At 34.5% G+C, this 26023-nt stretch overlaps 1 protein-coding gene across 7 annotated transcripts in view; it reads right to left on the reverse strand.

The window, feature by feature from the left end:
* Positions 1 to 1635: 1635 nt before the first annotated feature.
* Positions 1636 to 26023, reverse strand: part of ABCA5 (ATP binding cassette subfamily A member 5) — a 67525-nt gene continuing 43137 nt past the window's right edge. For 4 of the 7 annotated variants that reach the window (XM_036900169.2, XM_036900168.2, XM_036900170.2 and 1 more), the window contains 18 exons: positions 25879 to 26016; positions 23049 to 23162; positions 20410 to 20580; positions 19355 to 19468; positions 18870 to 19004; positions 17290 to 17361; positions 16676 to 16767; positions 8491 to 8617; positions 8084 to 8198; positions 7896 to 7987; positions 6935 to 7110; positions 6489 to 6564; positions 6268 to 6362; positions 5408 to 5527; positions 4213 to 4362; positions 3748 to 3827; positions 2620 to 2675; positions 1636 to 1915 (listed from right to left, as the gene is read on the reverse strand). In XM_036900169.2, the coding sequence (XP_036756064.2) occupies positions 1808 to 1915; positions 2620 to 2675; positions 3748 to 3827; positions 4213 to 4362; positions 5408 to 5527; positions 6268 to 6362; positions 6489 to 6564; positions 6935 to 7110; positions 7896 to 7987; positions 8084 to 8198; positions 8491 to 8617; positions 16676 to 16767; positions 17290 to 17361; positions 18870 to 19004; positions 19355 to 19468; positions 20410 to 20580; positions 23049 to 23162; positions 25879 to 26016 (2031 nt within the window). In that variant the 3' untranslated portion in view covers positions 1636 to 1807. Of the gene's footprint in view, positions 1916 to 2619; positions 2676 to 3747; positions 3828 to 4212; positions 4363 to 5407; positions 5528 to 6267; positions 6363 to 6488; positions 6565 to 6934; positions 7111 to 7895; positions 7988 to 8079; positions 8199 to 8490; positions 8618 to 16675; positions 16768 to 17289; positions 17362 to 18869; positions 19005 to 19354; positions 19469 to 20409; positions 20581 to 23048; positions 23163 to 25878; positions 26017 to 26023 lie in introns of those variants that run through there. The other 3 variants (XM_057501653.1, XM_057501655.1, XM_057501654.1) reach the window with 3 other exon arrangements.

The following is a 26023-nucleotide window of genomic DNA, read 5'->3' on the forward strand; positions in this document are numbered from 1 at the left end:
TAAATTAATGGCACCATTTAGCAATTACTTATTTAAAAAATGCAATGTGCTGTTTATTAATGTATCTACAAAGGTAACGATTTTGTTTGAAATGTGACTGTATTCCTCATGCAGTAGTGAAGTTCAGTCAAAGTTGTTAACTTTTACTGAAGATGTAAAAGTGAGATTCTCAGGTGAAGAATCCAAAAGCTTGGTATCATGAGGCACGTGATTATCACTTGATAACTTTAAAAACTAGTGTCAACTAAATCTACAAGGAAAAATACCTTAGCTGTGGGTCGTAAAATCCAGAGACTGTAAGGCAGCTCATTTGAATTAGTTAGACCTCTGAGACAGCTGGTGAAGTAGGAATCTTTAGAAATGTACACAGAAGTTGCACCCCAAAGCAGTGGGATGGAAAGTACCAGTCACGTACCTCGTACTGAGGCTGAGAAAAGAACACTTAAGTCAGCTACTACAGCCTAAAATCACAGATGTCTTATTATACAGTAGAGCTAAAAGTTCATTAAGTTTTTACCTACATTAAAGAGTTAAGAATTAAAGGGTTTGACCATTTAAAATAACTCAGAACCAAATTCTTCTGTTACTGTTTTATAAGACTTTTTATAATGCAATAATCATACTCCCAATGCATATGTTCTCAAAAAGTTGGTATTTTTACTCATCTGGATGAAATATAATGTCAGCTAGTATTATTTATATTATACCTATAGTCCATACAGGGGTTCTACAAGGAAGTATTTCTAAGATTACATTAACCATAACCATACTTCAGCTCTGACACAGAGAAATTCTGGTTTCCTGTTAAAGATAATTATATATAGTTTACTTCTAGTCCTTAATTTAACCCCCAGAAGTTTATTTATATATCCCACCATGTTCCAAAGCAAATCTGAGGTGAGTTACTAATTAAATCTACACACTATATACTTAAAACTCTATAGAGAGAGAGATTCAAATGAAGTTCACCAATAAAATGATTACCCAACAAATTATTTTATTCTGGAATAAAATAAAATGTACCCTTTAGAAGGAAGATGACAAAAATGTTTTTATCTTCCATGCGGGGTGGAGGAAAAGGGATGGCTAATTCTTCCAACTCTACAGATATCTGTCATTCTAGCCACAAAGAATCAGACTATTACACAATAATATCCTAGACATAGTCCTCCTTTAGTTATAATAATTAAAACACCTCTGAATTTTACTTAGTGTAAGCAGAAGAAATGTTTCTTCAAATACTTGTGGGACTTAAGTCTAAAATCACCTAATAGAAGAACAAAGCCTCACTTCATTTATGATCGATGGGCGCCACCTACCGGATGTCCCTTCCTGTAAACCTCTCTGCACTAAGATTGTCCAGTGTTAGCTTTTTAGGAGAAGCAAGAAACTTGCTTTATAATCTCTTTTGCTATGTGTTATTTATGTATTAGTTTTTCATTTAAATTGGGACATTACATACTTATGTAACAAGATGATATCAACTTAAAGATAACTGCTCAAAATAAAATTTATTCTACCACTATTTTTTAAACCATAAATTTAGAAGCACTGTTTTTGAAAGATAAATACTCAGTTTACATACAGACTACAGTTCAACATTCCCTAGATACAAACATGCAGTTCAATTTATTATATATAAAAGTTTTTTTTGAAGAAAAGCAAAATACACAACACCACAGCAATTCAACTAAGGAACTTATTAGGGAAATCCCAAGTGCTTTCATGGTTCTTCAGTTACCATTCAAATAATATACTTTTTAAACAAAGTTAAAAAATTTCTGTAAGCAGACTGAGAAACACAAATTCAAAATACTACTCTGTCTTCCTGTGTTCTTTCCCACCAAAGTGTGCTGTTTAAAGTTCCACAACTATTATCTTCTTCCTCTTGTTCTTTAGTGAGTTCTACAAAAACCTAAATAAGAGTAAATAAATGAATATAGTATTCTGTGTCACAAGTATCTCAAAGAATTTTTAACTAAGTCATAAAAGGTATAAAGCAGTATCTAATTACATTAATCAGCTATCAAGATTTGTTGCTATTAATATTATTTAAACAGACTAATCTTCATTAATCACAAAGATGAATGTTATTTTAGAGGATTAAGATTTTTGATTAATATATTTAACATTCACAAAAAATTTATAAATATATGTAAATGTAATCATTAGAAATAAATGTAACTTCAGATATGCTGCTACTATGATCCATTTTTGTCATGACACATTCTCTTTATTAAACTGAAAAAAACTGAGCTATTCAAAATAAGCAGAACTTGAAGTTGCTTAAAATTACACAAAGAATACCATAGAGATGTGGAGGTAAGGGGATGGATGAAATAGGTGAAGGGAAAAAAATCAGTGAGAAAGTTTGGTATTCTGATCAGGACGATGGCTACGTGAGTGTGTGCACACACGAAATTCATCAAGCTGTACATTAAGGTTTGTGCATTTCATTGTATGTAGCTCAATTTAAAAAACTACACAAACTTTAGGAATATTGCATGACAATTTTTCTCTAGTTCACAAAATCCCTCCCTCTCCAAAATAATCCTAAACAATTAGATATCAGACACTTTCTTATTTGAAAGAATTTTTAAAAATTTAGTTTTATAGTACCTGTTCCAATGTTGCTTGAGAAAAACTATATTCTTCAATGGCAAAAGTATGTTTAGCTATTAAAATATAAAAACAGCATTTTACTTGTTAGTATTTGCAAAGAAGAAAAATGGCAGTAACTAGTAAGGGAGTAACAATCTATTTTTTTTTAATCTCTAAAATTAATTAATTCAGATTTGTAGCTGCATAAGCATATTATTTTCCTCTATCTTGCTCCCTTTCTCTTCCCCACCCAACTCCTCCTTGAAAGCCTGAGCTCTATTTTATGTTACATACTTTACTGTACCCTTTCCAAGCAACTCCTCTTTACCTTCTTGTCTTCTTCCTCATTATTCCTTTTTTTAATGATTTCTTTTGACCCCTACTTTTTCTCCCATTCCCTAATTCCAATGCAGCCTATTCTTTCTTCTTTAACTGGATTATGAAAAACTGTACATATGTCCATATACATTTTTATATTTATTTCAATCTAATACCAAATTTTCTGGTTTTCTCTTCATTCCTTTAATTTAATTCTCCCTAAGTAGTTTTGGTGTTCAATTCAATCAGAAAGAAATTACCAGAAAACAGAGGCTGTTTCACAGTTTGTAAAAGACACAAAATAAACTATACATGAATACTTGCCCGATCCAGGAGCTTATGTCTCTCCACTGCCACCAGCAAGCACATCTTTTGTCATACCTACCATTTATTTAAAACTGCCAAGATTCAACAAGCTTCTCTAAAGCTTTTAGGACACCCTCCCTTCCTGTACTATGAATTTTTCTCTCTTCTCTCCTGCTGACACTGGAGTCTGACATTGCTACTGCTATGCCCAAATATGAAATAAGGATTCAGGAAACTCAATGCTCCCACTTTTCCAATCATCTAGTGGGGCTACTTAAGCCGAAATTTCACACAGATGCAATGTGAAAAACTGTGGTGATGTCTGCTAAAGAAAGTAAAAGGTTTACACTATATATAGTTGGTCTACCAAATCCTTATTAGTATTAGTATCTTAAAATAATAAAAGAGCATCTTTTTATTTACCGTAGTTTCTACAATAAACTGAGTCCCAACTTCTAAGCTTTTAAGTAAAATTCTTTTGTAATTTGGAAGATACTTAACCATGTTTCAAATACTACTTACCTTCTTCCAGCTTAGAAAAAGATTGTGAAAGGGACTGAACATCTTCTTTAGGAATTTTATAAGCCAAAATAGAAGAAAAACTGTAAACAAAGATAAGATGAAATATAGGAAAAGTAAAAAATAACTACTACTGTGTAAAGCTAAAATCTAAATTTTAAAAGTAAAATTTTTAAATTCAAAATTAAACTTCAGTAACTTATTTTGATACTTACTTAGGCATAAACTATTTGAAACCTTAAGGTTTCATGTAGAATACAGTAACTGTCATTACTACTGAAGAAGTTTACAGTTTAAATACTATTGAATATTGTAAGATCTAACATTAAGTTAGATATAAAGCTCCAGTCCTCAGACTCCATTAGTGCAATATTGATGATAACAGACTTTTCACCCCTAATCCTCAGTAATCAATTTCTATGATTACTGCTCTACAAATAAATATTACTGAATTTTAAAAAACTTTACCTTTCCTGTCGGCTTGCATTTGGGAAAATATATTGAATTTCTCTTTGGAGGTGATCTATTTCCAGGTTTTCTATCCAATCCTTTAATTTAATTTCCAAAAAGTAGCCTTTTCCAAATTTACTCTTCAGATGTTGGACTGTTCCAATACATCTGTAGTAATATTTAAAAGAAAGCTCAGACATAAAACAATTTGACAGTTTCAAAGAATTTCTCAAAGAAAGATTTAAGCAAAATGTTTATGATGGAATACTTTTAAATTTATAGAAAAGTTGCAAATATAATACAGAGTCTCCATACACCCCTCCTCCAGTTTCAGTTTCTGTAATATTATCATCTTATATTACCACGGCACATTGGTCAAAATGAAGAAGCCAACATTGGTATATTACTATTAACTTTATTTGACTTTATTTGATTTCATCAGTTTTTCTGCTAATGCCCTTTTTCTGCCCCAGGATCTATCCAGGGTTGCACTTAGCTGCCATGTCTCCTTTGGTCTGTGACAGTTTCTTACCCTTTTCTTCTTCTTTCTGACCCTGACATTTTTGAAAACTGGTCAAATGTCTTGGCAGAATGCCCTTAATTTGGACTAGTTTGATATTTTTCTCCTGATTAGACTGTGGTTACACAGGTTTTTGGGAAAAATACATTGGTGAAGTAGCTTTCCTATCACATCACATCAGGGGTACATAATTGAGAGATTTGTCAGGTTTCTCTACTGTAAAGTTACAGTGCCCACCTGTTCATGTAAGAGAAGACACCCGGGAGGTGAGGGCTTAAGCTGCCCCTCCTGCAGGGGGTAGTGTCTACATGTACTATTCAGAATCTCTCTGTAAGGAAGACTTGCCCTTCTACCACACTTATTTATTTATTCAATCATTTAGGTATATGATTATGAACTTAAGTATATGGATTTTATACTTTGGGTTATTACCTAATATGAAGCCTAGCAATTTTTTTATATAACAAGTATCATGCCTGAAAAACACTGTGAACAATTAAGCTAATTTCAAATGCAAACTAGCCATTTTTTGACTAGTTCTAATTCTACAGAAAGCGAATTGATTCAAAAACTCAAGGAAACTTTTTTAAAGTATTTAAATTAATATGTGTTATTATAAGTTTTTGAAGTAACATTCAAAATCTACCTCCCACGCACCCACCCAGCCACAGAGCATGCTGTTCAGACATCTACCTTAACTGCCCAGATACCATGACAGCCACTCGGTCACAGACAGCCTCTGCCTCCTCCATATAATGAGTGGTCAGAACAGCAGCCCGCTTTTTGTTTTTAAATGCAGTTCGAATTGCTCGCCTGCAAAACATAAATAAAAAGACAGGACAGTATCTGACAGTTAATGAAAGTAACTGGACTTTTAAAAAATCCAACTATTTAGTATTAGATTAGTTAATATATTTGAAATATCAATTGCTATAGTTTTTATATTCAGCCCAACTATGATTTTTCTATTGTAATTTATTTTCCATTATTTTTGAAAGCTTGTGAAGTAGAGAGAAATTCCTTAATTTCAAATGTTTCTAGGCATTAAAAAAATGAATTATAAAAACTGATGCCTTTTCACATTATAACAAAAACAACCACAGAATCACAGGGAAACCTTAACATGCATCAAAGCCAAACCTTACATTTTATAGACATGGAAGGCTAGGAGCAAAGAGTTGGTGAATTCCTAGAAAGAGTACCAATATAAATGCAAGACAATATTATTATGAGAAAGAATCATAATAATATGCTAAATGACTAGGAAAAAGCCTTTTAAAAACTATTCAGACAGCAATACTCTTTTTAAAATAATTACTTGTATACTTGCTTTTGTTCTGGAATATATAAAATATTATTAATGCTTCATGAAAAATACAATAAAGTTAAAAAAGTTTAAGGAATTCTCTAGATTTTGAAGTACTTTTTATCATTTATGTAGGACTTTAATCAATATTTAACATAGAGCCAAGGTTATAATATAATAAACTATTCTTTTGTTCTACAGTATGAACAGTACAATCTGTCTGAAGTATCTTCAGTGTCATACTCACCACATGTGCTGTTTGGCTTTAGGATCCATACCTGTCGATGGTTCATCTAGCAGAGTAATCAGAGGATTCCCCAGCATACTTAGGGCAAAACACAACTAGACGGAAAGAAAACAGGGCAGGGAGGGACTAATTAGGCTTCACTATTAGGAATTTTATCAAGACAGTATCAGGCATTAAACTGTCAATAAAACAACAATATATTTGTTGTTTAATAAAAGTACCTTTCGCTTGATTCCTGCAGGTAACTTCTTTATAGTTTTATGAAGATGTTCTTTTAAGTCAAGTGCATTTGTTATACTGCAAAATAGATAACAGCAAGTGAGGGAATTATCGCTCATTGTTTGTAATCACTGACCTTTTTCTAGAACCCTCAGTGGAAGCTTACTATATAATTAGACCTCCAGTTTACATCATTTTTAACAAATTAGTATCTTGACAAAAAGGTACACTTTAAGCTTCATGACATTTATACGTACATTTATTCTATAATTAGAAATAAAAACATTATCCTTTTATTTTCATAGGTATCTTAATTCAGTAAAAACTGTGTGAAAAAATGATGACCATTTCCTATGAAAATTATGATTCATGGAAATGCGTATGATAAAATTTTAAAAACGTGAAATGTAAACCTTTCTCCAGGTAACAAAAGCATTCTGTATTTTACCGATTTATGACTTCTTTCATGTCACTTGCACTCATTCCTTTCACAGCTCCATAAATTTCAAAATGTTCCTGCAATGTAATATCTGGCCATAATGGGTTTATCTGAGGACAGTATCCCATACACTTAATGGAATCATCATCTTCAGTGGGGTCTGAAGAATAATCTCCTAGAAATACCTACAGAAATACAAATCAATTTCAAATAACTATTTTTGCTTAATTTATATTGTGAAGGAATGTATGTGGATTAGTTCAAACTCCTTCCTAGAGCCAGGACATTATCAGGTCAAATTTTTATTCCCTTTAATGAAGAAAGTACATAGCTAAATCAGATTTCAGTGACATAGCCAGAAAGAGTGACTAGGTAAGAAAGCTCCAATTTTAACTAGGATGATCAGGGCCTCACTGAAAGGTGGTATTTGAGCGGGAGAGGTAAGAAAATCTAGTCATTTGGATTTCTATGGGTTAAGAATAGCTAAAGTAAGTAAAGTAAGAATAGCTAAGGCAAAACCACAAGAGCATGCCTGGCATATTCTAGGAAATCACTGAGCCAGTGAGGCTGGTGTGAAATAGGGAGAGGAGCAGGAGAAAGGATCAGAGCACTTTTGTGAAATTTCCACATAGTTGTGAGTGATGGTTTATAATCAAAACTGATAATGGGGTCAAGACTAAATGCAGTATTTCCCTGAAATTAGTATGATTGTTTTCCATTAAGGTGGTGGACAAATTATCCATGCATACAATAGTGATAAAAGTAGATTGTGTGTCTGCATGTATGCATATGTCACTATGTACATAATTTTCACAGATAACCAAAAGGATCATAACTTGATCAAGCTACAGTAAAAAATTAACACTAAAAACATATAACTTTAGGCATCAAAACCCTAATTTGTCCTTAAGAAATTTATTTTAATTAAAAATGTAAATTAGTCTATAAATGTGTATCATCTATATCATACCTGGCCTGAAGTTGGTTCAATATTTCCAACCAGAATATTAATAATCGTGCTTTTGCCTGCACCATTTGGGCCCAAGAGTCCCAAGATCTCTCCTAAAGGGAGTGAAAGAAAAATCATCATACATCAATCAAACTCAATATGGAAATTATTCTTTTCAAAGAGTTATTTAAGAATAAATAAATACCAGCCTTTTTTCACACAGAAAGAGACGTATTTAGTTGCCACTTTCTTTACTCTTCTTGTAAGAAAATCTTTCTTGTCATCATATTCTTTATGCAAATTACTGACCATAATGCCTGGTTTCTAATAAGGGAAATAGGGTTTAAGAGTTATAAACCCAATCATAAAATGACAGGCTGTACATAATTCATGTCTGTATCATAAGAACTGTGCCTGCTAATAAGGGATATTGTATAAATATCCATCTATGACTGAAATAAAGTCTTATTCAAAATTAAATGGACAAAAATATTTCTTCAAAGAAAGACTTTTTTTCAGATTGATTAATATGGAAAGAAAACTATCTTTAATCCCTATGCATGGGGAAACAATCATCGTGCATGTAATACAACTAAGCAATAAAGACTAAATTTACCTCCTCACAACACTGGCAACTCATCAGCTCTCTGACCTTCAGTCGTTCAGCTTTGACATCTTCATCTTCAAAGTCACTGTTTGGTGGTTCAGGAAACTTCCTATTTTTGGACTTTGTTGAGAGGGTCCTAAATATATAAAGATAGTAGACTTTCAAATAATTAAAATAGCAGGAAATGCAAACACTACATAGAGAAAAGACTGAAAATATATGCCAATATGAGATCTGTGGTTATCTCTGAAAGAAGGAATTTAAGCTATTTTTCAATAATTTATACCATTTGGATGATAATGTCATTTACTCAACAATATTATTTATGACCAGTATGTAGCTGACACTATTCCACACAAAGATAAAAAGATAAAAAAGAATGCATGCCTCCCTCAGAGATCAGTCTGGATGTAAATGAGACTGCCCAGGGAGAGCAGATGCACAGGGCTGAGTTCAAAACCCAGAAAACACCACAAAAGTAGGCAGAGGAAAAAGTGCTTCCAAGGAAAATTTTGAAATAACAAGAGAGGTAAAGAGGCAAATAGGACTGACATTATGGAAAACAAAAGAAGAGAAAAATTAAAAGAGGAAGAAGTCAATCACATTAAGGCTGAAGATTAGTTAAGTTGAGCCTACTGGACAAGACAAAGAGGAAGTCATTAGTTATCTTACTGAAAATACTATAAAAGAGAGGTAAAAGCAGAAACCAGATTACAGGGACTCAGACAGTGAACTGGAGATAAGGAACTGGTGATGGAATTTTGTGGCTATGAAAATGAAAAGAAAGAGAGATATGAGAAAAGAGCCAGGGAGGGATTCAGGTTTAAATGAGATTTATGATTTCTGACATCCACTACTTTGTTTTATATGAGATAAAGATGACTACTTACCAAAAGAAAAACAACCGCTGAAGATCCAAAACTGGGTTGGGTGTGGGGTAGGTGGTGCAGATAAGAGATTGTGGAGTAGGAAGGCAGGCAGAAACCTCCTCCCACATACACAGCAAAGCAGCAACTACAGCAAAAACAACTAACCTTGAAAACAACCTGGAGACTGCAGAACAGACCACCTACACCTGGTGAAGAAGAGACCACCACACAGAGAAGGGTAAAGAAGCAGAACCGAGACTGAGTGGGACCCAAGCCCTCCCCACATCCCAGCCCACAAGTGGGAGGGAAAGGAATGGAGTGAGTGGGGAGGGGAGAAGCGCTCAGGAATTCTGCACACCTGGCCGAGGAGACTGCTCTGGGAACACTAATCCATTGCACTGGACTTTGGTGATTAACAGGGCTGGACACAAGGGAGAGCTGGGGCACTGTGGGAGGCTAAGACTCCACCCGCCCATGGAGGTGCAAGCTCTGTCGGTCCCGCTGAGATCCAACATAGGGGCGGCAGTTTAAAGGAATTACCAGCAGCGGGAGGGATGTAAGAGGGGCAGAGGTTGGACAGAGCTCTCTCTGCAAGAAAAGGAGAAGGTAGATAACATTTCCCCAACCCTCCCTCAGTCCCACTGTTCGAGCACCCATGGGAGCCAGCCCCAAATGCTCCAACCACCTCTCTGGAGGCTGAGCCCCAAGGCTCAATCCTGTGCACCTGCCTGCCCACCCAGCCACTAAGCCCAGCAGCCAACAGCCTGAAGCGTGAAGCCCCTAACAACAACAAAAAGAACCCAGGAGGACAACACCAAGGCATATAATAATTAAAAAGACACAGATGAAGGATAAAAAGATGGTACTGAAAGCAGCTAGAGAGGCAAAAAATTACTTATAAAGGAAACCCCGTAAGGCTATTGGCAGGTTTCTTAGCAGAAACTGTACAGGCCAGAAGGGAGTGGTGTGAAATATTTAATGTATTGAGACAGAAGGACCTTCAACCAAGAATACTCTACTCAGCAAGGTTATCATTCAGAACTGAAGGAGAGATTAAAAGTTTCCCAGACAAATGAAGTTAAAAATTCACCACCACTACACAGGATACGTGAAGGGACTTCTGTAGATGGAAATGTTCTTAAGCCTAAATACTTTTCACCAGTAAAAATAAACCCACAGTAAAGGTAGTAGAATAAATACTTACCAAGCAAGTATAAAGTTTAAGAAAAAAAGTAGTAACACCAACTATACACAAAATCAGTCAAGGGATATACAAAACTACAGATTATGACATTTATACATAAAGTGTGGGGGAGGATGAAAAATAAAAAGGATGTACTTTTAGATGGTGTTTAAAACAGAGCAGCCATCAACTTAATATAGACTATTATATACTTAGGAAACTATCTATGAACCTTAATGTAACCACAAGCCTAAAGCCTATGATACACAAAAATTAAAGAGAAATCCAATCACAACACTAAAGAAGACTATCATATAACAAGAGAAGAGTATAAGAGAGGAAGAAAGCATCAGAGAGGAACTACAAAAACAACCCAGAAAAACCTAATAAAATAGCAATAAGTACATACATTATCAGTAACTGCCATGAATGTAAATGGACTGAATGCACAAATCAAAACACTTAGGGTGGCAAATGAATAAGGAAACAGACCCACCTATATGCTGCCTACAAGAGACTCATCTGAGATCTAAACACATACAGACTGAAAGTAAAGGGATGGAAAAAGATGTCTCATGCAAATAATTGGAAGAAAAAAGCAGGAGTAGCAGTACTTATATCAGACAAAACAGACTTTGAAACAAAGAAAGTAACAAGAGACAAAGAAGGACATAACATAATGATAAAGGGGTCAGTCCAACAAGAGGATATAACCATTTAAATATCTATGCATCAAATACAGCAGCACCTAAATATATAAAACTAATACTAATAGAACTAAAGGGAGAAATAGGAGACTTTTAACACCCCACTTACATCAATGGACAGATCATCCAGACAGAAAATAAGGACGCAGAGTCACTGAACAACACATTAGATCAGATGGACTTAACAGATATATACAGAACATTCCACTCAAATGCAGGATACACAATTTTTTTAAGTGCACATGGAATGTTCTCCAGAACAGATCACATACTAGGCCACAAAAAGAGACTCAATAAATTCTAAAAGACCATAATTGTATCAAGCAACTTCTCAGACCACAAAGGTATGAAACTAGAAACAAACTAAGTAAAGAAAACAAAAGAAGCTACAAACACATGGAGGCTAAACAACATGATTTTAAATAATCAATGAATCAATGAACAAATCAAAGAAGAAATCAAGCATACATGGAGACAAATGAAAACAAAAATAAAACAGCCCAAAATTTGTGGGACACTGGAAAAATGGTTCTTAGAGGGAAGGACACAGCAATACAGGCCTACCTCAAGAATAAGAACAATCTCAAATAAACAGTCTAAACTCACAACTAAAGAAACTAGAAAAAGAACAAATGAAACCAAAAGTTAGCAGAAGTAGCAGAAATAAATAAAATAGAGAAGAGTAAAACAATAGAAAAAAAATCAGTGAAACCAAGAGCTGGTTCTTTGAAAAGACAAACAAAATAAACAAACCCCTAGCCAGACTTACTAAGAATAAAAGAGAGAGGACACAAACAAAATCAGAAATGAAAAAAACAACTAACACCACAGAAATACAGAGAACTATTAGAGAATTCTATGAAAAAGTATATGCCAATAAATGGGACAACCTAGAAATGGACAAATTCATAGAAAAGTACAACCTCCCAAGACTGACCCAGAAAGCAGCAGAAAATCTGAGAAGAACAATTACCAGTAACAAAATTGAATCTGGTAATCAAAAAATTCTCAAAAAACAGAGGTCCAGGACCAGATGGCTTCACAGATTAATTCTACCACACATTTAAAGAGCTAATACCCACCTTCTTAAAGTATTCTGAAAAGTAGAAGAGGAGGGAATATTCCAAACTCATTATATGAGGACAGCATTACTCTTAATACCAAAACTGATAAAGATGTTACAAAACAAGACAATTATAGTCCAATATCCACAATGAACATTGATGCAGAAATCCTCTACAAAATATTAGCAAACCTAATTCAAAATATATCAAAAGGATTTCCATCACAACCAAATGGGATTTACCTCAGGAATGCAAGGATGGCACAAAATTCATAAATCAATCAATGTCACATACCACATTAACAACAAGAAGAATAAAAAACATGACCATCTCAATAGATGCTGAAAAGCACTTGACAAAATTCAACATCCATTCATGATAAAAATTCTCAACAAAATGGGTATAGAGGGAATGTAACTCAACATAATAAAGGCCATATATGACAAACCCACAGCTAATATAATTACATAATGGCAAAAAGCTGAAAGCTTTTCCTCTAAAATCTGGAACAAGACAAGGATGTCCACTCTCACCACTTTTATTCAAAATAGTACTGGAAGTCCTAGCCATGGCAATAAGACAAGATAAAGAGAGAAAGGACATCCGAATTTGTAAGGAAGAAGTAAAACTGTCACTATTTACAGATGATATATTATATATAGAAAACCCTAAAGACTCTGCCAAATACTATTAGAACTAATAACTGAATTCAGCAAAGTTTCAGGTCACAAAGTTAATACACAGAAATCTGTTGTTTTCCTATATACTAACAATGAACTACCAGAAAGAGAAATCAAGAGAACAATTCCATTTACAATTGCATCAAAAAAGAATGAAATACCTAGGAATAAACCTAACCAAGGAGGTGAAAGATCTGTACTCTGAAAACTTTAAGAACATTGATGACAGAAATTAAAGAAGACACAAATAAATGGAAATCTATCCCACGCTCATGACAGAAAGAATTAATATTGTCAAAATGGCCAGCCTGGCTTTTATCAAAATATTAACAGCCTTTTTTATTGAACTAGAGCAAATAATCCTAAAATTCATATGGAACCACAAAAGACCCCAAATAGCCAAAGCCATCCTGAGAAAGAAGAACAAAGCTGGGGGGATTATGCTTTCAGACTTCAAGCTCTACTACAAAGCTACAGTAATCAAAACAGTATGTTACTGGCACAAGGACAGACCCATAAATAAATGTAAGAGAACAGACAGCCCACACATAAGCCCATGCATTTATGGTCAATTAATATATAATAAAGGAGCCATGAATACACAATGTGGAAAAGAGTCACTTTAGCAACTGGTGTTGGGAAACTGGAAAGCTTGCACATAAGAGAATGAAACTGGACTACTGTCTAACTCCATACATAAAAGTTAACACAAAATGGATTAAAGACCTAAATGTAAGTCATGAAACCATAAAACTCTTAGAAGAAAACATAGGTAAAAATCTCTTGAAAGACTTTTAGAATAAAACACAGGGGAAAATCTCTAAAAAAAAACACAGGGAAAAATCTCTTGAACATAAGCACGAGCAATTTTTTTCTGGACACATCTCCCCATGCAAGGACAACAAAAGCAAAATGAACAAGTGGAACTACATCAAACTAAAAATCTTTTGTATAGCAAAGGACAACACCAAGGAAACAAAAAGGCAGCCTGTAATATGGGAGAATATATTTATAAATGATTTATCCAATAAGGGGCTAACATCCGAAATATGTAAGGAGCTCATGAGTCAACACCAAAAAGCAAATAACCTGATTAAAAATGGGCAGAGGACCTGAACAGACATTTTTCAAAATAAGAAATACAGATGGCCAACAGGCACGTGAAAAGATGCTCACTAATCATCAGGGAAATGTAAATCAAAACCAAAATGAGACACCACCTCACACTAGTTAGAATGGCCGCTATCCAAAAGACAAGAAATAACAAGTGTTGGTGAGGATATGGAGAAAAGGGAACCCCTTACACTGTTGGAGGAAATGTAAATCAGTGAAGCCACTATAGAAAGCAGTATGGAAGTGCCTCGAAAAACTAAATATAGAAATACCACATGACCCAGTAATTCCACTTCTAGGGGTTTACATAAAGAAAACAAAATTCCTGAATCAAAAAGATATATGCACCCCTATGTTTACCACAACATTATTCATAGTACCCAAGATATGGAAGCAACCAGTGTCCATCAATAGATGAACAGATAAAGATGATGTGCTACATATACACAATGGAATACTATACAATCATGAAAATGAAAGAAAAACCCAGCCATTTGGGACAACATGGATGGACCTAGAGGGCATTATGCTAAGTGAAATAAACCAGCCAAAAAAAGACAAATACCATATGATTTCACTTATTTGTGGAATCTAAAAACAGAACAATACAAAATGAACAAAATAGCAGTAGACACAGAGACAGTGAGAAGAGACTGGTGGTTACCATAGAGGAGGGGTACAAAGGGGCACAAAAATTCTCAATCATGATATAGGCTGGTGACTGGGACGGTAATACAGCATGGAGAATGTAGCCAATGATTCCGTAACATCTTTCTATGTTGACAGACAGTAACTGCACTAGTGGGGGTAAGGATTTAATAATGTGGGTAACTGCTGAACCACTATGCTGTATATCTGAAACCAATATAAGATTGTGTATCAACTATACTTCAATTAGGAAAAAAATTCAAATAAAGAATAAATGAACTGGTGTGGGGAGATCCAAAAGGGAAAGATATAGAAAGTAAGGAGAAAACTGACTAAGCAACATCCATAGGTACACAGAATAAATGCAGACTTGAAAAATACAAGGGGTACCTCATCCTCTGGGACTGGGAAAATGCAAAAATGATGAGAGATGTGGGTAAGTGTGTAAAAATGTATTATAATTGCTTCTGTTTTCTGAGATGGCAAGATCATCTCCTGAGAAATAGGAAATAAAGTGAAGTAAGGTGAATTTGGGAATCTGAGGAATATAAAGATGACTTGGGATAACTATTGAAGAGACAGGAAGGTGCTGACCAGAGAAACATAGTAGGGTTACCAGTGTCAAAACAAAGCTGGGTTTATATGGGATAAATATGGAGTATTATCAAACTGCACCTGTTATTCTTCTCCAGCATATAATTAGATTTGCTAAAAATCATGATTTCTAGTGGATAGGTAAGGCAAAAAGATATAGAAGTTGAGGCTGCTGCAAGAGGGAGATGAACAACATGAGCAAGACTGGACAGAGAGAAGAGTTAACAACAGGGAATCACTAATACACTTGGGAAAGCAGGACAAACACAACAGGCGTGAAACCACAGGAGAAAAGTCCAACAGGACTAATAAAATAAGAAAGCCGGGAAAATGAAAAGTTACTATAGAAATGGACATTGGAGCTGAAGATTTTACAGATGAAGTGAAGAACAGTGATGGCACGGCTCTGATGCAAACAGGTGAGAACTGGAGAAGAGACCAAAGTCCCTGGCTTGGAAAAAAATCAGAAACTCAGCAGTCAGGGTGTTCTGTTAGAAAGGTTTTCTGTGTGGATGCTGATGTATCCCCCAGAATGATAGCAGGAATAAGGGCAAAGAGGAAGGAGAGACAGATGCTAAATCCTCCGTGCATGTGGGGAATATCCAGTGGTTAATACAGTGGACTCCTGAACAATGTTAGGGTTAGATGCACCAACCCTCCACCCACCTGCAGTTGAAAATGACTTCTGACTCCCGCAAAACTTAACTCAGTCTACTGTCAACCAGAAGCCTCACCAGTAACATAAATAGTCGATTAACATATATTTTGCATATGTATTATATACTATATTCTTACAACAAAGTAAGCTAGAGAAAAGCAAATGTGTTTTCAAATTGTCCCAAATCTCCAAAAATTTTCCAATATACTTACTGACAAACATCTACATATAAGTGGACCCACACAGGTTGAACCCATATTATTCAAGGGCCAACTGCATGTTCACAGCAGCATTATTCACAATGGCCCAAAACTGAAATAGATAAAGGGTGGTATATCCATACAGTATAGTATTACTCAGTAAGAAAAGAAATGAAGTACTGCTACATGCTACACCATGGATGAACCTTCAAAACATTATGGTAAGTAAAAGCCAGGCCAAAAAAAGACTACTTATTGCATAATTCTGTTTATTTGAATGTTTAAAACTGGCAAGTCTATAAACAGAAAGTAGAGGAGTGGTTATACAGGGACAGGGGATGTGGGAGGGGAATTGGGAAGTGACTGCTAATGGATACAAAGTTTCTTTGAGCGGTGAAGGAAATGATCTAAAATTAGATGATGGTGACGGTTGCACAACTCTGCAGATACACTAAAGCATTTACAAAATTTAACTGACCTGAAAAAGGGATCTTTTCGTATTGATCTGCCTCCATACTTCTTCTCATAGTACTGTAATAGGAAAATCCACAGCACACACTGCAGGTAAGGCTAAAAGAAGAACACGGCACAGCTCATGACCAAATCTTTTGAATCTTTTTTTTCCCCTAAACCAACAGAACAAAGACCACATACATCAGGTTTCCTACCATCACCAAAAATATTAATTCATACTTTTTTTTGCACATCACATGAGTTAAGAATAAATTTTAATACAAATCAAAGTAGATTTTCAGTAATATAACCCTTCACGTACTTTTCTAACACTGTATTTCATTGGTTGTCAGCTTCATAAAATGTAATTGAAGGAAAAAAGCTGTGTTTCTGCTACTGAGGAAGCCAGAATTTAATTAGTTCGAATAAATAACATGACAAACCCAAATATATTAAAGTGGACGTATATTTGTAAATGAAAAGTATTACTACTGACATGCACATTACCTAGCATTAACTAACACACTCAAGTTTCCATGCACCTTCGTTTTTGTGCGACAGAATAAAAACTAACAGTTAAAATCATACAACCAAACTATTCTTAAAAGTAAATGCTAAGACACATTTTTTTTTTCTTACCGATATAACAGCCACCAAAAGCCTATCCCATGGATTATAGGTGTCATTTTTTTGAATATTCTTCCAAGAAATCTAGGACAAGAATTTTTGAAAATTTATATGCTGCTATGTATGGTATTGTGATATAATGATATTTGGTCTTTGACCTGTGTTACTGACTCACAGCTTCTAACACCCTTGGAATTTCCTGAGTGACAGAGGAATAGAGATGATAGGAGCATCTTTTGATATTTAAAACGTTTCAATCAAAAGTGAATTTGTACTAATCAGGTGACTTTTGGGGGGTGGGGGCTGGTTGCCAGAGGAACCAACCAAGAGACTGAGGGCTGGAACTTTTAGCCCCAGTGACCAGTGACCAGAGAAGGGGAGAAGGGCTTGGAGGTTAACTCTTCAGCCTAAGTAATGACACCTCCATTGATGAACCCCTAAACACAGGGTTCAAAGAGCTTTCAGGCTGGTGAGTGCATCCCTATTCAGGTAGGGTGGCACACCCCAAACTCCATGGGGACAGATGCTCCTGCACTTGGGACTCTTTCAGACTTTAAGAGATTATCTCTCTTAATCTGACTGCTCATTTACATTGATATTATAATAAACTCATAATAGTAAATAAAGGGTTTCCCTGAGTTCTATAAACCATTGTAGCAAATTATTGAACCTGAGAAGGGGTTGTGGGAACCCTGGATTTGTAGCCAAGTCAGACAGAAATGTGGGTAACTTGGGGTCTCACTACTTGAAATTGAAATGGGGGGACAGTCTTGTGGGACTGAGCCCTTAACTTCTGGGGTCTGCATTAACTCCACCTTAGTGTCAGAACTGCTTTATGTTCAGGGAAAACCCACACACTTGGTTTCAGAAATACTGTGAGTAGTTTTCTTTTAGCTGCAATGTGTAGGAACATTTGTATTAAAATTTTAAAAAATGCATTTTGTTCAGCAAACATGTATTCTCTATAAATAATTGAGCCTGTAATACTAATAAGTATGGTTTATACTTAGATGAGTATCTTCCCCATCCCAAAATATTTCTGTCTGGGGAGGAATAAACATTAAATGGAAGCAAAAATTTAGGGGAAAGGAGAAGGAAGGTTAGTGAGTATAACTAATCAGCAATCATACTACTCAATAATTCAACAAGTGATTTTTTTCTAATCACATGGAATTTTTTTTTCAATAATCCAGGCTTAATAAAACTAATCTGTTTTATTTTTTTCTTTGAAAAAAATCTTACAGTTTACTTTTTCTCATCCCTTTCTAGTACATAACATTACTTAAACATTGAAAAATTCCCTCCACCCCCCAAAAAAAATGACTGAAGTCAGGTCATACTTTGAATTTATGTACATCATTTTGGTCATCAAAGAAATGTAATGGGTAGTGTCCTCTTTTAAGATATTCAGGTTTAAAGACATGGTTTAAAAGATCCTGCAGTAATTTTAAACTGCTCTATTGATAATATTTAAATCAAGTAGTAGCAGCTAACATGACTTTTTTTAAAACTATTTTGAGTACAAGAACTGAAATCTCCAAGACTAAACAGAATTTATGCTTTTTAAATATTAAAACTCTTAACAGACCTACCTTTATGAAACAAATCAGACAACCTAGAAGTGGATAGATTGGAATGGCTATGCAAAAGGTATAGTGAAGAACAGTTGTAACTGTGTAGCCCATAAAGAAAGTTATTTCGGTGACTGCAACACAAGCCAACGCGGTCTAAAGAGAAAATAAGTGAAAAGTGTTTAGAAATTTCACACAAAACATACTTGTAAGTTTATGCCTTAGCATTAACTGTTTTAATTCTCTAGTAGAACATGGACCAGAGCTGATACTTAGGCAGGAGCATCAGAAAGCTGTATGCTGGCACAGTTGTTTGTAGCTTGTGATACAGTTCTTAAATGCTTTCAAGGTCACCCCTTCATGGAATGGGTGATGCAAAAGACAAATACATACACAAAAAGATTCTAGAAAAGATCCAGTAACGTTTTGAGTATAATCCTGAAGGAGCCATGACTTTCAAATAAGCTATGAAAAGTTGGAGTGAGATAATATAAAATGTAACTTACCACAGAGTAGATAAATGACCAAAATTCTCTGGTATTTAAAATTTTTTTGAAAGTGAAAGAAGTAATATAGGTAAACAGGATAACTGATGGAACATAACCAATAAGGCAAAAAACCTGTGAAACAGAAATGTGTATTTTTATGTAAAAATACAGATGGCTATGATATAAAACACAAGCCACATCAAATTATTAGGGAATAATTATTTTTCAAATTTTATGGCTCAACACATCACTCCAAAAACTGAAACTGTAGTTTCTTGAGGAATTACCATGCTCACTTCTCCTAAATTGATAAAACTCATGCTTTGAAGTAATTGTTAACACAATCCTGAATAAGTCACTTAAACTGAATACTATTTGTGGTTCTTTTTTAATGCTAAGTAAAATGCTCTCATCATTTTATTAGAGAAAAGCTGATTATAACTGATCGTTCTCAAATTAGCTACCACTTTAATATATAGCACTTAATACGGTTTTTAAATTTTTAAGAAAAACATTTATTTATTAATTTATAATGCAGAAATTAATAACTAAGGTCAATATAATTTCTGGCAAAAATGTTAAGGTTACTCTCAGCAAATCCAACCTCATCTATTTCTGTTTTCCCTTTTTTCTAATACAAATCACTCATAAGACAGGGTTTAGTATCAGTCATTTACATGTGAACATGAATGCACAGCACGCTCTTCCTTAGTATTTTAAGCCGTGTTTTAAATTATAGGATAAAAGAGCTTCTTTGTGAAATTTTCAGGCACAGAGCTACTGAAGACATTTTTAAAGAAGCACTGCTCCTGATCACACACAAGTAAGTCTACCTGAAATATCAGTTTCAAATAATTATTTTATAATAATGCTAGGTTATTTTTAAAATCACTTACAGTAATATAAATTGCATTGATTATAGGTATCATATACAATAATTAAATAGACACTGGTTCTCTTTTCTGTAAAAAAATTGTATCAACCAACCAATTGTCATGTTTCTAAAGACTTAGTTTTTTAAAGTAACAGTTGATTCGTAAATAGCTTGAGTACTACAGCTAATGTTAACTTACCACAGCAAGGAACTTTACAGCATAAAAATATAATCCATAATGAAATGCAAATAAACTCCCTAGCATCAAAATAAGAACAAGAAAAAATAAGGGGACATCAACAACAGCTTGTCCAATCCAATATGCAGATGGGAAAAGACCTGAAAGCTTAAGTTGAGTATAAGCTTTGATCTGAAAAAAAAAAAAGGGGGCGGGGGGGGGAAATTTATTATAATTTTAAACATGTTACAAAAAACAAAAACTTTCAGAAATTATTGTGAAACTCTTATTTTACATCAACAAAACAATAAAGATCACATTCCAGGTCTCTAGGTAATAAAAGCCCTCCTCCAGCTAAATTTAAATTACATTAAACCTGTAATTTGGTTCATTATTTCTGATATATAACAACTTCAACAAAGTTTTTCAGCATCGTAATACAGAAGAGCAGCTAAAATACACAGAACAAAATAAAGTGAAAGATGTCATGATGTAGTAGCTGTGCAAACAGCAAGTTAGCTAAAGCACCGTAGCTTTTGAAAATCTGTGGATATAGATAGAAAGATGTTTAAACAGGAAAAGGATTCTCACTCCAAAAAATTAACCTTTCATAAAAACACTAATAGCCAGTGCCTTCTGGATTTACACAGGGTTTTCATTTAACTGTGAAGCTTTGTACTGATATTGCATTTAAAAGTCTTATATACTCTTACGTGTACTAACTGTAAGTTATTACTATGAAAGTAAATAGCATTTGCATGTGTACTCACAGTATACTTAAATGATCATATTTTTCCTCTCTCATGCTCTCATTTACTTAAAAAATCTTATAAATCCAAATACCTAATAATTTTATTCAGTTGAATCTACAGAAACATCTATAGAAACATCTACTCCTAATAATTAAAGGTATTAAATGAAAGCTAGCTATAGAGGTAAAAGAAACATAAAATGTAAAGATTAGTTAAGAGGAGGAAAAGAAATGATAAAAAATGGACAACTTTGCATTCAATGAATTATTAGAAAATATAAATTCCAATATAAGTATACAAATATAAACTAAATTAAGACAATTATCTTGAATAATCCATGCCTTTTCATTCATACATTGCTGGTGGGAATGTAAAATGGGTATTCGCTCTGGAAAACAGTTTTGACAAGTTCTCATAAACTAAACATGCAATTACCATATGACCCAGCAATTATACTCTTGGGCATTTATCCCAGAGAAATGAAAACTTACATTCACATCATAACCTGTATGCAAATGTTCATTCACAGCAGCTTAATTCTTAATAGTCAAAACTGTAAGCAATCCAGATCCACACCATACAATCCAGCAATAAAAAAGAATAAAATATTGATACACTGTGAAAAAGCCAATCACAGAAGAAAATATGCTGTGATTACATTTACATAGTCTTGAAACATCAAAATTAGAGAAATGAGAACAGATTAGCAGTTGCAAGAGGTCAGGGAGGAGGTGGGGCGGAAGTGTGGGCTAGAAAAGGTCAGTGGGAAGGATCTTTGTGGAGATGGAACTGTTTTGCATCTTGATTGTATAATGTCTATATTCTGGTTATGAGACTGTATTTTCAAGATGTTATTATTGGGGTAAAGTGGGTAAGGATACATAGGATCTCACTGAATTATTTCTTTCAACATAATTTATGGATCTAAATTATCTCAAAATAAAATTTGAATTGAACATTTAAGTTGAAACAAAAAAGAGAAAACTGCAATGTCTAGTAAGTTTTATATGAGTGAGGGGGGTTACAGGTACTTTTTATTTTAATACTTCCTGTATTATCAAAATTAGTACAATGAATATATATAACAGAAAAACTGAACATATTTTTAAAATGTCTGCTGAGACTCCTGTTTTACTTGTGCACTCAAGGAAATTACTAAGAGACTCAACTGTCTGCTATGAGGCTTAGCCTCACTATTCATCACACTGTAAATTAATTAAGACAAATTTGCTTCCACTGAACTAAAAACAGACTTGGAGAGAATGAGAATTTTGATTAGAGGAGTAAAAGAGGAACAGTTTCAGTGGAATATAAGGGTGGGAGGCTTTGAACAGCAAAACACTGTACGAGATCAGGCTCTGCTGAGGACACCAAAAGGAAAAAGAAGAGAAGGTGACCAACCACCAAAAAATTGTACACACAGCCGCTTCTCCTGACTCTGCTGATCACCGCCATTCTCTACCTTTTTTTTTCCATTTAACAAAAATTAAGTGCTCCTTACAACTGAATATATTCTACTGAAGGTTAAAGGGGAGAGGTGGTTTAGTATGCCACAGGAGAACATAAGCGTGACAGCCAGCTCCTACATCAACTACTTAGACAGGGTGCGTCGACCTGGGTGTTATTATGGGAACAAAGCCATCCTCCATTTCCTGAGAATCAATAAATTGGGTGACATAAAACTTACCCCACAATGTTGTAGGAACTAAAGGATGTAATTCTTAAAGCACACGGCAAGGACTCAAGTAGTAAATGATGGTTATTACTATAATAAATGCATTTATACTCCATTTACTTCCTCCTGAAAATAGTAATTATACAGAAAGCTAACACACAAAACAGAGTTTTTTTGTATGAGATTTCTTATTAGCAAACGATCCCTATGATTTTTTTTAACTGAGTCATTACCTTATGATTCTCTGCATTTTCCATGGCAAAGTAAGGTGGCATTGCAGTGACAATGATTCCAAGCAAAGCTGCTTGAAAATACAGTTCAACTTTAAAAACTATGTCTGTAATCTCCTGAAAGACAATCACAGAAGAAATGGGACTGAGAATCACTTCATATCGTCTTTGTACTTTCTAAAAGACAATCAAAACCTCTGAAGAGACAATTAAAGTATCTATGGCTTTATGAAAGAACACGTGGCACAGTGAACAGGCAGCAAGCTACACTACCAACTTTGCCACTAATCAGATGGTATATGATTCAGAACAAACCACTGTACTTCTGCTTCCTTAACTGCAACACAGGACAATATGGCATGTAAATTACACTTTATCATTTAATTCAAATTAAGGTGCATGAAAAGCAGCAGTGGACATGACCATCTCAGAATGATCTTTGATGCCTTCATTGGTTGCCTGGACTATGAGCCAGCTGGGATCCTGCAGCCCTCTTCTTCTCCATTAGCAAAAGCTGTACCTAAGCTCAGCTTCCTATGGAACCAAGAGCTTTTTCTCCCCACTGGTGGGACTAGAACTCCCACAGGCCCCAAAAGTCCCTAGCTGCCCCAAGCATCCAGGTACAGACAGCCAACTTTTCCAGACAACCTATTAAACAGATGGTGCCCCCAAATGCAAACTACCCAGAACCAAGTGTACCCAATTACTCTTCACCTTAATAAGGCCATTTCCTGACCCTTGTTCTGTAAGAAGATATACCCATGGGACAGGAAGGTACTCTGCTAGAACAGAATGCACAGACATTCTGGCCCTGCACACGTCTCCACAGAATCATGGGAACTGTGGCAACAGTGCATCTTGTTGACCCCAGCCTTCTGAGTTTTTAGCAATAAAGACAATCCTTTAATTCATGCCATATGACATTGTAAAATTTGTCCCAAACTCTAGTATATTAAAGTGGAAGACCCAGAAAGAACCAACACATACATACGCTAAGTAGTACAAGAAATGGAGATAAATGAGACTGCAATTGAATTCAGTCACAGATATGATGAAAGAAAAAAGATGTGGCACATTAATAAGACTTTTTCTAAGAATAGTGAGCTCTAAAAAGTCTCATTTCTTCCCCTCTAGTTTTAAAAAATGGTATAGTTTTCTGCCAGTGTTTGATAGAAAATGTAAGCTGTAAGATCTTTTGTAATAGTTATGGATATACACAAATGTTCTAACATCATAAAAATATATATGGGAATTATAAACTTTGAATTGTGATTACTTCATGGAGGAGAGAAGGAAACAAGGCTGGGTAGGAGTACACATTGGGTTTCAACTGTATCTTTAAGGTTTTATTAGATAAAAAGAACTATGATAATATATTAACATTTGGATAGTAGATACATGGTTGTTTATTTTCTGCAGGCTTGAAATATTTCACAATAAAAAAACCCAGAAGGGACGACCTACCACTTTGATGACTTCAATTATTACCTAGGTACTGGTGACTCACAAATATTTATTTCCTGTCCAGAAATCCTTCCAGATTTACACATTCAAATGCCTACTACATGTCCATCAAGCAAATACGACAGGAACACCAACAATCAGTAGGCCCAAACTGAAACCAATTATTTTCATTCCACCACAACAAAAATCTCTCTTCTGCCTATATTCTCAAAAGTGGTGAATGATACTATTAGGCACCACATTACCTGTAACTGTAAGAATTAAGTAAGGATCCTTTCTTCTCACCTCACAAATCCAACAGTGATGAAGGATGCCACTTATTTTTCAACATCTTTTTCCTTATATTACTAGTGTTACTACTGCTGCACTAACTCACACTCATCATATCCTTTCATCTAAATTATTCAGTAAAAGAATCTCTAACTTGATTTCTTTAACTTTCTTTCTTCTCCACAATTTCTCCCAGCCCACAGAAATCCTTCTCCATTCTAGTGTCAGTGATCTCTTCAAAATGCAAATCTAATGGTACTTTGCCCCCCTGTCTACGTATAACTAACAAAAAGAGTATTAAACTAATCTTCAATATTTTTTTTAAGGATGGCAAATGATTACAGCAAACTAAAAAAAGTTTGGGTGTAGATTACATAGCCATAGAAGCAGAAAATAGATTTGTGGTTGGCTCAGGAGAGGGGTTGGGAAGAACAGGGAGTAATTTTACTACTAGGTACAAGGGTTTCTAAGGGAGTGAATGATGAAATACAAAACTTATCATGGTGATAGTTTCAGAACTCTGTGAACATATTAAAAACTACTCAACTGTACACTTTAAATGAGTGCATTAGATGAAGTGCATCTCATGAAGCTGTTAAAAAAAAGTATAGTGATGGAAAAGAGCAAATGCTATTACAGAAATGTATTTGTCTATATTTCTCAATATATAAAAAAAAGCATTGAAAAAAAATGTTGATTATTTTTCTAGAGACTAAAGTTAATTATCATATTTGTAATCCAACAAACAGTCCTATCTAAAGCAAAAATAATTGCCTGGGTGACTTCTCAAGTTTCTTTCAATACTCCAGTATCTAAATTTTTAGATGAACAATATTCATTTTTAAGTTATCTTAATTTTTCTTCTGTGATTAACAGAAATATACCAATGCTTAACAAAAATATCAGTACCAAGAAAAAAACCTTCTTGACCCTGAAGCACACTAATATAGAATACTCCCAACCGAGATGTAAACCATCCCCAATCAAGTTTTAAGAAGAGGTGTCACAAGATAAACATCTACATGATTTTGTGTTATCGCTTGTTTTTTAATAGTTATGCATGTGGACACACACACTTTTTTTTTTTAAGTTTGCTTACTTGAAAGAATGGGGTATTCCAGACCTGGATGCTTTCAGTCACATTTAAATGATAAAGATAGTAGTTACTGATGATATTCATCAATACAGGTAAAGAATAAACCATAGTACTGTTGAAAACAGCTGTAAAAACATAGTCCTACAAT

The sequence above is a fragment of the Manis pentadactyla genome, chromosome 4 (assembly GCF_030020395.1).
Source record: "Manis pentadactyla isolate mManPen7 chromosome 4, mManPen7.hap1, whole genome shotgun sequence".
Lineage (NCBI taxonomy): Eukaryota > Metazoa > Chordata > Mammalia > Pholidota > Manidae > Manis > Manis pentadactyla.